Raw genomic sequence first — 14,591 nt, 5'->3', positions numbered from 1 at the left:
ACGGCACCTCCTAACACGGGCCCACGTGGTGGTCAGAGAATACGCCTCAGGTAACCGCTGGATCGTTGGCATGGGAAGACGGCGGCATGCGCCATACTCTCTTTTGAGCGCGACCCGAAAACTGGCATTTCATTAATGCATAGCGGTCAGCAGCCAATCGGTGTGTGTCTTAAACATTCACTCTGGCATGATCGGGTGTCAGTGGCTGAACATGTGAACAAACGGAAGGTCTAGACCCGTGGCTGCTGAGTAACAACCCGGATACCTTGCCCTAATCACGTGACATTGGAGCTAACCTCTTCTCGTTCATTTCGAGGTCCAAACTACCCGTCCCTCGTATAGCAGTTGTAGGAGCGGACAATCGAGTTCGATTCGAAGCTGTCGAGGCGTCATGGAAGCGTGCATTTGCTTGATGCGAGCGTTTTTGCTGAGCCGTCAAGGAGGGTATAAAAACGTGCGCTGCCCACATTTCAGGTGATACCAACACACTTCCATTGACCTATACTTTGCTTGCAGCTTTCGAGACGATACAAAATTGTCTTCGTGTTAGTGTAGCTTGACCATGACTCCGCCAACCAAGCAGGATACCATGGCAGCTCGGCACCTGACGTTCTTGGTGTTCGGCGCGACGGGTGGGACTGGCAAGCATTTCGTCTCGCAAGCTCTCCAAGATGGTCACAAAGTGAGGGCTCTGGTAAGAACGCCATCCAAACTCCCACCAGGCAACGCCAACCTTGAAGTGCGCCAAGGCTCGATCACGGACTTGACCGACACCGATATCGATGGCCTAGTCAAGGATGCCGACTACGTTGTTTCTATGCTAGGCGACGTCAACTTGCAAAAGCAGGCCAAAATCAACACAGCTTTCGTGAAGAAGCTGGTCCCGTCCATGCGGCGACAGGGTGTGAAACGCTTCCTCTATCAAGCCGGAGGCTTGAGCAAGCCTTACGGAGGCCAGCTATCACCTCTGCTCTGGACGATCCGATACACCATCGCTCGCGGCTATGCTGGTCAACACGAAGACAATGAGGCCGTGATGGAGTACTTAGCGACAGAGGCTAACGATATAGAATGGATCGTTCACCGTGCTGGAATTGGAGGGGACGGACCTTCGAAGGGCGAACTGAATCGCTCAAAGACGAATTGGAGTGTGGCAACGTTCCGGGACTGCGCGGCGTACACGTATCGAACCATCTCAGATGCTTCCGCCGTGCATACAGCTGACTTTAGCTGTTATGGCACAGCTTAGGCTGCGGTCGGCAATGTCAGACACTCCGCTAGGTCATTTCACTTGGGATCAGCATCAATCTGACAGGGTGGTACCGCTGCGCGGTGACGATCGCTGAATGTGTCAAGAACAAAAGCGGGAAGTAGTGATGGATCTTTCTCCACCAACCGCGCGAGGTCAGTCGGAGGAGTTACGCTTTCATACAGGGGTAGCGATCCATAATGCGTACAAATTCCTCAGGTTCATGAAGTGTTCGCATTCGCATTGTTGTGTGACCGGTCGGTACAAACCCTGTTCGCTGCATCGCGGCTACCTTCTGTGATAAAGCGCGAGAGACTGGCTGGAGCAGAGAATGTGTACGCGAGGTAGAGCAAGTTGGAACGCTCGGCGGAGTGGCGTCATTGGCGCGTTTCGAGATCGACCTCTGTCTGTCCTACCGGCTTGACTTCATCAGCATTGGTAATTCTAGAAAACCTCACAACATGCGCGCGACATCGATACTCCGCGCCGTCCCCTCATCCGTTGGGACGCAAGGCTCTGGCCTTCGTCCACCGCCGCTTGCATTGCTCCCTCCCATTCCGCTGTACCGCCGGCTCCTCCGCGCCCACCGAAAGCACCTTCCCTCCGAGATGCGTGTGCTGGGGGACGAGTACGTCAAATCTGAGTTCCACGCGCACAAGAATGTCGAGAACCCGGTGCACATTGTGGGCTTCTTGACGGAATGGCAACTGTACGCACAGCAAGTGGAAGGCGAGCATTGGCGAGGGGAGAAGATGGAGAAGGGCAAGATCGACAAGATGAGTGGTGAGTTGACGTCGCGGGCTTGACCACATGTGTAGTCAATGGAAGGACCGCACGTGGTAGCTGACCACATGACTTGCAGACCAGCAGATCGGGCAGCTGTATGAGCTCATGAACAGCATTCGTGAACGTGAGCTTGCCGATAACGATCCCGAATACAAGCCACATCATCCTCCCGAGCCACCCAAACAATAAGTCCATGGGGTAACAAAGCATTTATGCGACAGCTCAGAGCTTCGCCTTCGCCTTCGCCTCCGCCTCCCAGAGCACTCCATGAATTAGATGGTGCTGAAGGGCACAGGATCAGCTTGTAGCTACATAATTAGCTCGAGGTCGGTCACCTGTAGAGGCAAGGATGTGTCGCACAGTCTTCTGGAAATCACCATATTGCGGCCATTGCTGGTACTTCTTGCTGTCCATACACCTTCTCGCCCGCAACTGACGAATGTATGCAGGCTAGAGCTTGATAAGCCATGCAAGGAAGGCATGAATCTACTCACATGCGCCGACTTCAGCGAAGACGAATCTCGCACAGCGAAAATGCCAGGATTCCCGGGACATTGGGCTCCTCCAGACGAGTGTCCACAGTGCGACTACAAAGAATATGACATGCGGCGCAGGAGGATGTGCCAGATGAGGCGATATGGCTACCGCATAGGTACCGGAGCGAGTAAGACGCAGCCCGGCTTTGATCTGATTTGCTGCAATATGATGTGAGTACATGATCCGACGAATGGGAAATAGCTTCGTAGCGGGCGCTCTCGAGCCGCCAACCTTCAGTAAAGACCGACCATGGGCGCACACCTTTCCGGTCGATTATGGAGACTCTTCGCATTCGCAGCGTGCAGCTGATGAATAGCCACAAGGTGATATAAAGACCAGAGAATGGTTTGAAGGATACAACCTGGACCCAGAGCACAAGATATACCTGCCGCAGTCACTTGAGTCACATAGATGAAAGTAAGGCAACTGCTGCCACGTAACATCTCCCGGCCATCGTGGGTGTACTGCAAGGTGTACTGGTGAACCTGCGGATTGTTTCGCCATGCGGACCTTGGCAGTCTTTGTTTACCAACAAGCCCAACTCGAGATCAATTAGTACCGCCAGCTATGCTCGAACCATTCTGACTGTACGACATTGTGATAGCACGCATCAGCATTCGCCTCCGCCGGGCAATATTCCGCAACCACAGCAGTGCACGCCACCAAGCAACTGCTCTGAACGCTGCACAGCGTGCTCGTTCATGCTCGCTCTACATTCCCTTGCCCACTGGCGCTGGATGGCACTGATGGGAGCGGCCATTGCAGAGGCTGAAGTATCGTTCATCCTTCGTAGCCCGCAGGAGTGGTTTGACAACGCACTAGATGAGATAGAGGTGCTGCTACTAATGGCAGTGTTCGTGGTAGACGATATGGTCTATATCTTTGGTGGTACAATGATCATAAGACGTGGTATCTTCTCCAACGTATTTGAGAGCGCCAGTGTGTTGTATACGAGCTGCTGGCGGTGTCTGAGCACCTTCTGAGACTCATTGGGACTATCAGCGGTGGGCAGTGAATGTCTCCATTCTGCACACTCTACAATGAGTCACCAATCCGTCGCATATATCGCGTGTACAGCACAAAGGCAGACGTTGTGGCGCGCCTATTTCAGCAAGCTTCCCACTCTTCACCTGCACAACTGGAAACACATAAGCAAACGCGAGAGGCTTCGATGTCGCTGTCTTCTCCCTCCGAACGTGGCATCTCTCTCACACCGACATACAAACACAGAGTGACATTGCTATCTTGGACGGATTCATCGCCTCAGCAAGCACGTACGATACCTCAGACGCCGCGCTCATCACGATGACCGCACCTGACCTTGGCTTCAACATTGTCACCTTCGCTTTGTGCCTCTTGGCCGCATTTGCGGGAGTCGCTTTGGCGATTCATGCACTCTACCTGCTGAAGGAAGGCTTGCGCGGAGGAACGGACATTCCAGGAGTGGGGGTGAATGCGACAGTAGCTGGTGATGTCGAGGATGATGTACTGCCTGGGCGGGTGAAGCTCATCCGTAGAGGTGACTTTACCTGAAGCTGTACGGAGTCGTGATTGCATGTGGTGAGCACTATTGATTGGGAAAAGCGTTGTATGACTAGGCCGTAGCGCTGCTTGAAGAAGCTACGCGGCCAGGCAGTCATCGGAAGGAGTCTAACGTTGGGGCTTGAAGCTCGAGGTCAGTATGCGCTTGAAGGGAGTATAACTCCGCTATCGACTGTGCTTTTGCCAGGCTCCATTTTCAAGTCTTACGCAGGTGGCAAAACTTGGTTCTTTGGTTCTCCTTGTAGCAGAAAGTCCCACGGTTGTCTTGGAAAGAGACGCTCTTCATATCGGAACTGGTAAAGATCATGGGCCCGCCTTAACAAATCTCGTTGCTGCAAGACATCTCCAAATAGCCGCTATTCACTGATCAGCCTCCATCTGGGCAAACCCTTCGCATCCTTGGGTTGTGATCAGATGACATCTGCCAGCACTAGGAGTTCGTATGGCAAGTTTTGCTTGCCGAATCTCGGGCCCGTAACTCGCGACTCTGCATCCGCTGATGGGTGCGCCGCGTAAGTGAGAGAGGTAGCTGCGAAAGGCCTTGACGTACCTCCTGACGTCCGTATAATGCCAAAGGCAACGCGAGCATCACCTCACGCTCCGCCTTTCGCAACTCTTGATCGTGCTTCTTAGCGGCCAGTCGTGCAAAGTAATCGTGATAGGAGGCCGCCGAGTGGATCACGTTGATGCCGTACTGCATCGCCCCGTCTGTCTTGTAGTAAGCCACAGCGTAAGGTGGCTGCAACCTGCCCGGAGCTGTGTATCGTGCGTAGAAGGTGTAGTCTTGTGGATCTTGGTCACAGTAACATGCGTGCGTGTCCATCGTCGCCGAGACGAGCCCATTGAACGCCTCCTATTGTGACAAACACGTGCAATTGCGATGATCCGGCTCAAACTTTCCTAGCAGAGACCTGACTTTGCTTGGGCTGAAATCAGGAAGGGGCGATCAAGCAGTCTCCCCAATACGGAAGGCGCTATGTCCCGGAATAAAGGTCGCAGTGTTGCAGGGCGCGGATCGTGAGCTGTTCGGGTTTCTCAGATCTGACCTTTGTGTAAACGCTGTACTATTCGGACATTTCTCTTTGCACATTCGGTCTCGTACCACCTCCTCAGTCATAACGTAGGCTCCGGGATGAGTTCCAGACCGCGAGACTGGGATCATAGACTTGCAATCCCTATAACCTGGGTTCTGGTTGTATCAAACCGCGACAATCGTTCGAAACCATACTACCGGAAACAGACCTGAAAAGCGTAAACAAGCGCCATGCCCTCACCAGGGCAGTTGTAGCGGTGTTGGCAGCTTGTCCTTTGGACCGAGCACCGACTCAGCCGTTCCAATATCTGCTGCTCCACGGGGCGCCCAGTACTGCCCCGTCTTGCTTATATCAAAGTCATTTTCGATCCATTCGATGAGCGACTTAGCAGCTACTTCCGGCGTCACAGCTCCACCATCATCCCAAAACTTGTCGAATCCAACAGATTTAGTCATCTCCGTACGCATGAAGCCCGGATGGACCATACCAACTGCGATACCTTGGTCTTTCAGGTCCAGAGATAACAGCTTGCCCACCATATTGGACGCGGCTTTGGATGCATGGTGGGCATACATCCCTCCGCCTTCGCTCTGATGGCGGAGAGTGATCGACCCTGACTCCGAGCTGACGAGAATGATTTGGCTACCCCGAGGCCCGGTCTTCAGCAAGCCAGCTTTGTGAAGATGGTGTATGATGAAGACAGGGGCGATTGCGGACGTTTTGTACATCGTCAATTCAGCCGCGAAATCGGGTTCTGCAAAACTCTCCTTGCCGAAGTACCCGGCTGTGATGATCACAAGGTCAACTTTCTGGTCCTGCAAGTCCTCCGCAAGTTTCTTGCCTGCACTCTCTTCGGCTACATCTATACCGGTGATCCAGTGGATGTTATCTTGACTATCTTCTGGTGGGCTGGACCTAGCTGTGCCTGTGACGAAGGAACCGTTGGTAGCATACCCTTTCGCAAGCTCATAGCCCAACCCACGCGTCGCACCTACGATGAGTATGTGTACCATAATGATGATGATACCTAGGATGGGCTTATAACGCCCGTCACGCGCAGGAACGGTCACGAACACAACCGAGCAACACCCAAAGTTCCAATCCCTCGTGTGCCTGATGGCAGTTCTTGACGAGTGTGAATCTATTGTTGTCGGAGTGACGAGTCAAAGGAGGTGAGCACTGAGAGATGGCTTGCAGAGCGAAAGCGGGGCTGAAATGAATTGGCCACTGGTGCAACCCCACTACGATGGGTACATTCCATGCCTGGCCAACGAGAACTACGTCTCCCAGACAAACTGCATACTGGGCATCGTGCCACGAGGGTGTTCGATGAACAGCAGCCATGGCGAAGATAGCGTCAGCATCGCTGGCGGAGCTGAAGAGGGTCATCCGTACGCAAAGTGTTGTGGACAATCATGGCCACAATATCCTACGGCCCGAGAAGCTGAAGTCTGCCAACTTCCTGACCATTACCACCGAAGCAGAGGGTGATGCATTAGAAGATGCGCGCAGATCCTTGCCACATCTTCGCGCCGCTCGCCAACTGCGGAAGCTCTATGGTCTGCCGTCTACCGCAGACTGGGCTACTATCCTTGGGAAGAGGGTAGAGCTGCTCGAGCGAGATGCTCATGGCTTGATGGAGAAATGCTTTGGAGGCACGCACACTATCCTCGTAGATGATGGCTTAGACAGCGGCGCCAACGTTGAATCCTACGAATGGCACAGTCAATATACTCTTTCGCCGTGCAAGCGCATTGTCCGTATCGAGTCGATTGCGGCCACTATACTCTCATCAATGGACCAGCAGGGCAACCTACCGGTTGGCGTAGCGACTGCGGATGATGAAGCATGCAGCCTTGCGTGGGTCACATTCATTACGCAGTTTGAGCAAGCCATTGTGGCGTGCATCGGAGACAGCGAGGTCGTCGGCTTCAAATCCGTCGTCTGCTACCGCACTGGTCTAGATGTGCAAGTGGGAGACGCTGTCGAGGTACTTGAAGCTGGTCTACGCTCCTTTACCCGCCATTACCTGCCAGACTGCGCAGCTCGAAGTTTCCGCGTTGAGGCTAAAGGCATGAATGACGCCCTCGTGGTCAGCGTTTGCAGGCTTCTCGAAGCAGACTGCCAGCAGCTTGGTGCAACGAAGCCTCTGCAATTCCATACCGGCCTTGGGGACAATGATATCGACTTGCTCGGTTCGAACCCTGCATTTCTGCAGCCACTGATCAAACACTTCTCAACCGTACCAATGGTTCTGCTGCACTCTTCCTATCCCTACACCCGTGAAGCAGGTTATCTGGCGACAGTATACAAAAATGTGTATGTTGACATCGGCGAGGTATTTCCGATGGTATCCCGCGGTAAGACTACAGCCTTACAACCCATGCTTACCGTTCGAGACTACGCTGACGGTTGAACTCATCACCTTGGCAGACGGTCAAGAGCAAATTGTGCGGCAAGCTCTCGAAATCACACCTGCGAGCAAGATATTGTGGAGCACCGATGGCCACTATTTTCCCGAAACATACTGGCTCGCTAACGTACAAGGACGAGAAGTGATCGAGAAGGTACTTTGTCAGTACGTGGAGCAGGACGATCTTACGGCGGAGCAAGCGATTCATGCCGCCCGGAACATACTGTTCGAAAACAGCAATGCACTGTACCGCCTCGGACTGAGCATCGACGCATCGGACAGCGCGCCGAGCACTCGGACAGCTTCCACAATGCCAGCGCCACCTGATCGAGTCAGCAATGAGCTTCCGAGGGCAGAGTCGACCGGCCTGCAGGTGAGTATTGCACCCTCATCGCTGTCTCTCAGCACTCTGCCCTGAATGCACCGGTTTAATGCCACACGTTCTTGGCTCAGGATCTCCTATCTCTCTTGCCTGAAGTCAACTGGTCTCCATCGACGGCTTAAGAGCGATGCATTTGTTGGGCAGCTGTCGTGCTCCTCCAAATTTCGCTGATCCTTCCGCTTAGCTGTCATGATCGGATTACATGTGTAGCCTTGATCCTTAATTCTAGCTGACGCTGCTTCATACAGCCAAAGCACGGGCAGGATAGCACTGAAGCGGAGGTGCAGAGTGCAACGTCGGCCATGAGCAATAATCCCGAGAAGACGTTGCTATCCAATGTTATTCAATCGACGGTGCTGCTGGCGGATGACTCCGACGTGCAGTTTATTGTGGTGCAGTGGCTGGATTTGCTGAACCAGCTGCGTGCCCGTTGGCTGCCTGTTGGTGCTTTCAAGTCCCTGATTGCCTCTGATGGCTCTATTGGTATATCAACTGGCAACCTTGGCACCTTGCAGAACGATCATATGACACCTGTCTGTGATCCGGTCGGACAGATCCTGGTGGCCCCAGTACTAGCCAGCATGAGATTGATGTATGCGAGTGCTGCAGATCAAGTACCAAAACAGGGTCGGATTGCGTCGGTGATGGCGTGCTTCCTTGATGAGGATAGGCAACCGCATAGTCTCTGTCCGCGGAGTCTTCTGCTAAACATGACCAACAAACTGCGTGTGAACCACCAAGTCGACTTACTGGTCGGTTTCGAGATCGAAGTTACTTTCTGTCATCGGCGAGTGTCATCTGAGAATAATGTCGAGACGTTCGAACCTTTCGACACCAATCACGCTTGGGGCACGGTCAGCGATGAGCAGATCACAAAGTCATTTCCAGTTCTGCTGAAGATGGTCACGGCTCTGCAGCAGGTGGGCATCGAAGTTCAACAATTGCACTCTGAATCCGGCGTTGGCCAATACGAGTTTGTTCTTAACCCAATGCCGCCAGTACAGGCCGTCGACGTACTCATACAAGCCCGGCAACTGATACAACATGCTGCCGCTTCGCAAGGTCTCCGCGCAACATTCCACCCCATGCCCTTTCCTGGTGTCGGCTCAGCCTCTCACGCCAACATTAGCCTCAACAGCAGTGTCCTCTCACCAGCCGACCTAGAGCAGCTACAGATGTCGTTCATGGCATCTGTGTTGGCCCACCTCCCCGCGCTCTGTGCTTTCTCCATGCCGCAAGCCGAGAGCTATGATAGGGTTGTCGATGATAGCTGGACCGGCGGAACATGGATCGCATGGGGCACCCAGAACAGGGAGGTCCCTCTGCGGAGAGTTGGTGCTGACAAGGCAGGTAAGGGTTCGCGGTGGGAGTTGAGGTGTGTCGACGGTGTGGCGAACATGTACCTGGCACTTGGTTGCATTCTTGGTGCCGGCTTGGCAGGTATCGAGAACCAGACCCGGATGAATCTGCAGGACTGCAGAAGTATGTTGTTTCTAGCCGTTCACTCATCTTCCTGCTAACCCTGCCTGCAGGAAATCCGACCAAGCTATCGGACGACGAGAAGCGGGCTTTAGGTATCACACAGCGCATACCGAATACGCTAACGCAAGCCCTTCAAGCGCTAGAGGACGACGAAGCGCTTGCCGCCAAACTGAGTTCAAGTCTCGTGCAACATTATCTGGCCGTCAAGCGAACTGAGCAAGATACGTTGAAACAGATGTCGGATGCCGAGAGGAGGGTGTGGCTGATGAACCGTTATTGAAGATCCCGATGGGGTAGCGTTGATTCCGTAACTTGCCGTGGGGTGTACAACAGCGTACGGTGCTAGCGATTCCGTAAAGAACAAGCCCATCGCATGACTTCTCGCGGGATCGTCGGCGTGTCGCTCCCTGCTGCATTGCCACTCCTCGTGGTGGTCGTGCAGCCTTTGGGCACACGTCTGCCACTCTTGGTCCTGGGAGGCTCCATTCGGTCGCCACCGGCCTCACTGTCGTCTCGTCGACGCTTCTGGACCGTTGTTGGCTGGGCGTCCACTGTCGTGGTGAGATCTAGACCGTCTTCAACTTGCTTGCGCTGCATTGGTAGGGGCTTGGGACGACGAAAACGACGGCGACTGTTGGTTTGGACAATTGATATGTACTTCTCGTACGCTACTGACTCTCCGTCGACATCAGCAGTGACTACTTCCTGCAATTGCGAAAAGATGACATTCTTCTGGTATACCGGCCAGCAGATCCGAAGAGGTCTCATGCAGAAGTCGTTTCCCATGCCCTCCAAATGGAGAGAGGTGGTGAAAGTATAGCCGACGAGCTGCGCAGCTTCGGTAACATGTGCTTGAGTCGACATTGCAACGGCGAGGAACGAGATGGGATGCGAAGCGTAGCGGAAGGGGCGTAGAGATTAGTGAAGCGTAGAGTATGCAATTAGCAACTCATGGAAAGAACGACATGAGAAACGAAGGTAGACGAAAACCGCTATCAATGACCGTTAGCGACAATAGCAAATGGACTGCGATGATTGATGTGTATAGTCAATGGCAATACACAATAGGACAAGGCACGGTGTCGCTGGGTTGTGGTAACGAGAAACTCACGTTCACATTCACTGGGCTTATCGTCAACCTGATTTCATGCCAGCTTCCAGTCGTAACCACCATCAAATTAGTGTACGCACTGTGCAGGAGGCGAAACTGAAGAACAGCACGTAAGCATAATGGGAAGATACGTCGAGGCTGTGGACGGGTGAACGCCGGTATCGAGAATCCAGAAAAAGGCCTCCATGGTAGAACTCGTTCTTGTCCGCGTTGACATCGTATTTAAGGGAAATCACGAGCTCGTAACCCATCTTGTGCCCATTGTCGAGGCAGAGGGTGCATGCTAGGCCAATCTAGCAGCTAGTGTCAACATAAACCATACGTTTCATTGCCCGAGTCTCCTGACGTTGCACTGCAAGGCACCTGATGCGTTCTGGCTTCAGTGAGGTTTGCGACAACGTGCAGCACAATCTGAAGATCGAGTTCCGTACCTAGGGTATCTCAACGCCGCAACGCCTTGGCTTGGCGAGCTGCACTGCTAGCGGACTTGGCTCCGATCGCAATGCCTTCTGATAGACTCAGGCCCACATTCGCTATGCCTCAAACTCATACTTTGGTCGTCGAAAGAAATGCGCCTCTGTGTTCAACACCCAGTCATCTAAACTCCACTTCTCCGCATCGTCAAACAGCAGATAGAAGTACTTCAGCGTCTCCGCCAGCCAAAAGCTTTCCATACTGTCCTTCTGCTCCGGCGCCATCTTCGTAACGTCGTCAATCGCGCTGTTCCCGTACAGCGCGGTCGTGTGCTCGTCGACGGCCAGGAACATCTTCCAGCCCATGTCGCGCCAGTACTGCTCGCCCGTGATGCGGTACATGTAGAAGACGGACTCGATGGCTTCGGGACGTAGGATGTATCTGCGGTCTTTGATGCGGACGAAGCCGGGCGGCAGGCGTTCGTCTTCGATCTTCTTTTGGACGAATTCGGAATGGGATAGTGGAGGTTTGGGGGTGTAGACTGCAGTATTTGGGGAGGGCACGGTTGCCTGAGCGGCCGGAGTGGTGGTGGCTCTGGAAGCGGCAACTGCTGCCGATGATGAGTCGACAGCGGCTTCACCAACATAGGGCAAGTCGTCCAGCTTCTCGAGCTGGCGCTTAGTAAAGCCGACGATCTTAGGGTTACTACTTGATTCGGATGAGCCTTGTTTGGTCTCATCTGTCCAGCGGGTGGGAGTATCGTCCAAAGCGGACATATCTGAACCACCAGTCTTGATCCACTCAGAGGCGAGCTCACTGCCGGTAGGCTTATCCTTGGCCGGGTTGTTGGACCAGCGATCCTCCTCCGGGATCTTTACCTCAGCCGACTCTGTCACTTCCGCCATCGCACTGGAAGTAGTGCTCGTTTGTGCAGCCACAGCGACTGAAGTGCTTGTATGCGCAAGCGCAGGAGCCGAGTTGGTAGCCGCCAAGTTAGCCGGAATCTTCGTCCTTGTCTCCTCGTAAGGATCCAGCTTCTGCCAGTACGCCGTTTGATTCCACTTGCAGTCACTCCAGTTCTCGCACTCAATGGCCTCGAAGATCTCCGGCATGATACCAGTTGTGGTGGCATTGTACGCCCAGACACAACCATCAGTGAGCTTGCGGCCGATTTGCACGTCACCAGGCCGGTTGAAGATCTTGCCAGCCATAGCGAACATTCCGCCTGCAAAACAGGTGAGATGCTCGGCTTCGGGAGCAAGCTCTTTGATATACTCGCCTGTCGTAGTGTTGACACTGACCTTCATCGAGCCGGAAATGAGAACATCTGTGCCATCCTGCGTCATCGGCCGGTAAATGAGATTGTTTATTACTGCATCGGCGCTTGCAATGTACATGTCTTTGTATTGCTCGATCGCTCCACCGAGCAGCATGTACTCCTTTGGCAAGTATTCGTACGTGCTGTCACTCTGGCCTCCAAGCGTGAATACTTCCTGACTGAACTTATTAGGCGAAGCGAGACCTTGCGGTTCGCATGGGTCCGTGCCCGTGAGATTCTCGGGCTCGTGAATCACCGGTGGCGAGCGCCGAAGCTCGTCACGGAACCTAGTGCTATTCCAAGCCGTCTGCTCGGTTGAAGCATTCCGTGCCGCATCTATCTGCTCGACGTCAAGCTGCCGCTTCACTTTTGACGAGCCGAGCGCATTCGTCACCTTTTCCTTCACAGCCTGTGCGTCAAGCTTCGCTTGTGCCTTGAGCTGCTGCTCCGGGTCAACCTTCTGTGAGCTCGTAGACACAATGTTGGCACTCGCACCGGGGACAGACTGCTGGCGGCTACCTGGTACAGGAAAGCCCTGCGCTAGTTGCGCAGGCTTCATACATCCGCTAGCATCGACATTGATCGGCCACATGCCCGGTAAGCGCGTGCTGTTCTGCCACTCGTCGAAAGCATCCGTAATGCGAGCAATAGCATCGTAGTATTTCGGCTCACCGGTAAGCTGTGCGAGGCGCGTGAACTCCAAGCTCAAGCTCCCCAGCTCAGCCATGACCACCCTTGCTTTGGCACGGTGTGGTTGAGACGCGAAAGCTGGCTTCCAGCGGTAGAATGTATCCGGCATGCGGTTCGGGGTGTCGAAAGCGGCGTATAGCACTTCAGCAAGGCTCGATGCCTGGTCGAGTAGGACGCGGTATTGCGCCCCAGATACGTCGTATGCTCCCAGTAGTCCGCCCAGATAGCGAATCGTCGTCTCAAAAAGTGGTATGTCTGCGCGGAGTGACGTTGTGAAGTCGATGTCAGCGACAAACTCGAGAGCATCTTCAAACTCTTCCTTCATGCCCATGATCCACAGCGTATCAAGAGAGTCAACGAGGGTTGCGCCCCACCCGTTGAACGGATTGTTATAGCGTCCAGATATCGGTTTGACCTCATCCATGCCCCATGCCATCTCGGCATAGCCATCCCATGCATGCTGTGCTGCCTGCTTGATGATAGCCAGGCGTTCTGTATCCGCCTGACCAGCATCTTTGCCAGCGTACTGTATCCGTGGGAAAGGCTTGCTTGTGCCAGTTGGCAACGGTATGGTTGAAGTGATCGGAAAGTGTTCTGGAAACTTCGTCCAATGAATGGCCGAGGTCGTGCTCACGACTGGCGCCTTATTCTCTATACGGCCTTCCGGAACTTCATTGCTCGTGTCATCGCCATGTGCACTCGGCGGTAGTGCTTGCGCCGGGAGGCTGGTCGTCTGGACAGCTGCAGGCACACCCGTACCAAGTGACTTTGTCGAAGCCGTCGTCACATATGTTACCGACAGCTGCGCCAGTCGTGACGAGGAGGATTTCAGCTCCTGGCCGCCGAGGACAGCAGCTGGGCCCGCGGTGCGAATAGCATCCGGGTACTCGTGGTACTCAGTCGCCCGCAGCGGGGCTTGTTGATCTTGCTGCTTCTCCCGCAGGACCGCGCCGCCTCCTACCACCCTCGCCGTCACATAGTCCCGGTACTCCTCGACCTGCGCTCTTCGCGTGTACACCAGCACTACCGCAATGAATACAAGCACGCCGAAGATCAGACGGACTCGCCGTCGCGGGGAAGGCATCGCGTTTCCTCTTGCGCGCTCCGGAGCAGCCCAACCAGCAGGCAGCTCTGAAATGATACAGTGTCGCCGAGCGAACACACTGCGGCATCCATGGCTGCCAGCGATACATCAAGAAGGGGCACTGGCTGCTTGGCGATTGACTTGGCATCGCAAGCGGCTCGTACTTGTCCCGCTATGGCGTCTCGCGTATGCAGGGTTCCCACTTGTGGCTGAAAGCGCCATCTCCATCATCACGTGAAGCTTACTCTCAGTATAACCACGTCGAGTGAATGGGTCACCCATGCGCACGTAGATGACGCCAGCCTTTTCAGACTCATGGATGTGCATGCGAAACGCAGCGCGGTAATACCGAATAACGCTCATAACGGCTCCACCTGCAGAAGCTCCCCAGCCGTCCACCAGTAAACTCATCGACAGACCCTCAAACTGGTAGAGGGGCTGACATGCACAAACTCATTGACTCTCTAACGTCACGGGTGGAGGGTTGCTCGGTCTCGTGGGGCGCATGGAGTAGCTAGACAATCATAACCATCGAGACTGCTGAGCGAG

General features: G+C 54.1%; 9 protein-coding genes across 9 annotated transcripts; 4 read left to right on the top strand and 5 right to left on the bottom strand.

Annotated features, from left to right (window-relative positions):
* The first annotated feature begins 384 nt into the window (after positions 1-384).
* On the top strand, positions 385-1,512 carry BAUCODRAFT_30674 (uncharacterized protein). The gene has a single exon (XM_007674518.1). It carries the CDS (start codon positions 563-565, stop codon positions 1,247-1,249), a length of 687 nt encoding a protein of 228 aa, XP_007672708.1. The 5' UTR covers positions 385-562; the 3' UTR covers positions 1,250-1,512.
* A 330-nt stretch (positions 1,513-1,842) lies between these two features.
* BAUCODRAFT_30673 (uncharacterized protein) lies at positions 1,843-2,281 on the top strand. Its single transcript, XM_007674517.1, has 2 exons — positions 1,843-2,032; positions 2,112-2,281. The coding sequence occupies exons 1-2, from the start codon at positions 1,858-1,860 to the stop codon at positions 2,222-2,224; spliced, it is 288 nt and encodes a 95-aa protein (XP_007672707.1). The 5' UTR covers positions 1,843-1,857; the 3' UTR covers positions 2,225-2,281.
* A 103-nt stretch (positions 2,282-2,384) lies between these two features.
* On the top strand, positions 2,385-2,746 carry BAUCODRAFT_119757 (uncharacterized protein; the record flags this gene model as incomplete). The annotated part of the gene is made up of 2 exons (XM_007674516.1): positions 2,385-2,431; positions 2,485-2,746. 2 exons carry the CDS (start codon positions 2,385-2,387, stop codon positions 2,744-2,746), a joined length of 309 nt encoding a protein of 102 aa, XP_007672706.1.
* Positions 2,747-3,964: 1,218 nt separating this feature from the next.
* Positions 3,965-4,464, bottom strand: BAUCODRAFT_30670 (uncharacterized protein). The gene has a single exon (XM_007674515.1). The coding sequence runs from the start codon at positions 4,210-4,212 to the stop codon at positions 3,970-3,972; it is 243 nt and encodes an 80-aa protein (XP_007672705.1). The 5' UTR covers positions 4,213-4,464; the 3' UTR covers positions 3,965-3,969.
* A 697-nt stretch (positions 4,465-5,161) lies between these two features.
* On the bottom strand, positions 5,162-6,517 carry BAUCODRAFT_369408 (uncharacterized protein). The gene has a single exon (XM_007674514.1). It carries the CDS (start codon positions 6,159-6,161, stop codon positions 5,385-5,387), a length of 777 nt encoding a protein of 258 aa, XP_007672704.1. The 5' UTR covers positions 6,162-6,517; the 3' UTR covers positions 5,162-5,384.
* BAUCODRAFT_63908 (uncharacterized protein) lies at positions 6,491-9,705 on the top strand (the record flags this gene model as incomplete). Its single annotated transcript, XM_007674513.1, has 4 exons — positions 6,491-7,508; positions 7,582-7,957; positions 8,233-9,425; positions 9,476-9,705. The coding sequence occupies 4 exons, from the start codon at positions 6,491-6,493 to the stop codon at positions 9,703-9,705; spliced, it is 2,817 nt and encodes a 938-aa protein (XP_007672703.1).
* A 62-nt stretch (positions 9,706-9,767) lies between these two features.
* On the bottom strand, positions 9,768-10,289 carry BAUCODRAFT_145506 (uncharacterized protein; the record flags this gene model as incomplete). Its single annotated transcript, XM_007674512.1, has 1 exon — positions 9,768-10,289. One exon carries the CDS (start codon positions 10,287-10,289, stop codon positions 9,768-9,770), a length of 522 nt encoding a protein of 173 aa, XP_007672702.1.
* A 309-nt stretch (positions 10,290-10,598) lies between these two features.
* Positions 10,599-10,787, bottom strand: BAUCODRAFT_119752 (uncharacterized protein; the record flags this gene model as incomplete). The annotated part of the gene is made up of 1 exon (XM_007674511.1): positions 10,599-10,787. The coding sequence occupies one exon, from the start codon at positions 10,785-10,787 to the stop codon at positions 10,599-10,601; it is 189 nt and encodes a 62-aa protein (XP_007672701.1).
* Positions 10,788-10,962: 175 nt separating this feature from the next.
* On the bottom strand, positions 10,963-14,332 carry BAUCODRAFT_30663 (glycoside hydrolase family 47 protein). The gene has a single exon (XM_007674510.1). The coding sequence runs from the start codon at positions 14,040-14,042 to the stop codon at positions 11,070-11,072; it is 2,973 nt and encodes a 990-aa protein (XP_007672700.1). The 5' UTR covers positions 14,043-14,332; the 3' UTR covers positions 10,963-11,069.
* Between the last annotated feature and the right edge of the window lie 259 nt (positions 14,333-14,591).

Source organism: Baudoinia panamericana, assembly GCF_000338955.1.
Source record: "Baudoinia panamericana UAMH 10762 unplaced genomic scaffold BAUCOscaffold_2, whole genome shotgun sequence".
NCBI classification, from domain to species: domain Eukaryota; kingdom Fungi; phylum Ascomycota; class Dothideomycetes; order Mycosphaerellales; family Teratosphaeriaceae; genus Baudoinia; species Baudoinia panamericana.
The sequence above is the reverse complement of the archived record's forward strand: the minus strand, read 5'-3'. Positions and strand labels throughout refer to the sequence as shown.

Excerpts from the sequence above, each read along its gene's own strand:
- BAUCODRAFT_30674 (XM_007674518.1), top strand. The coding sequence starts at position 563 with ATGACTCCGCCAACCAAGCAGGATACCATGGCAGCTCGGCACCTGACG.
- BAUCODRAFT_30673 (XM_007674517.1), top strand. The coding sequence starts at position 1,858 with ATGCGTGTGCTGGGGGACGAGTACGTCAAATCTGAGTTCCACGCGCAC. Across the intron at positions 2,033-2,111 it reads CAAGATCGACAAGATGAGTG|ACCAGCAGATCGGGCAGCTG; the intron begins GTGAGTTGACGT and ends CATGACTTGCAG.
- BAUCODRAFT_30670 (XM_007674515.1), bottom strand. The coding sequence starts at position 4,212 with ATGACTGCCTGGCCGCGTAGCTTCTTCAAGCAGCGCTACGGCCTAGTC.
- BAUCODRAFT_369408 (XM_007674514.1), bottom strand. The coding sequence starts at position 6,161 with ATGGTACACATACTCATCGTAGGTGCGACGCGTGGGTTGGGCTATGAG.
- BAUCODRAFT_30663 (XM_007674510.1), bottom strand. The coding sequence starts at position 14,042 with ATGCCTTCCCCGCGACGGCGAGTCCGTCTGATCTTCGGCGTGCTTGTA.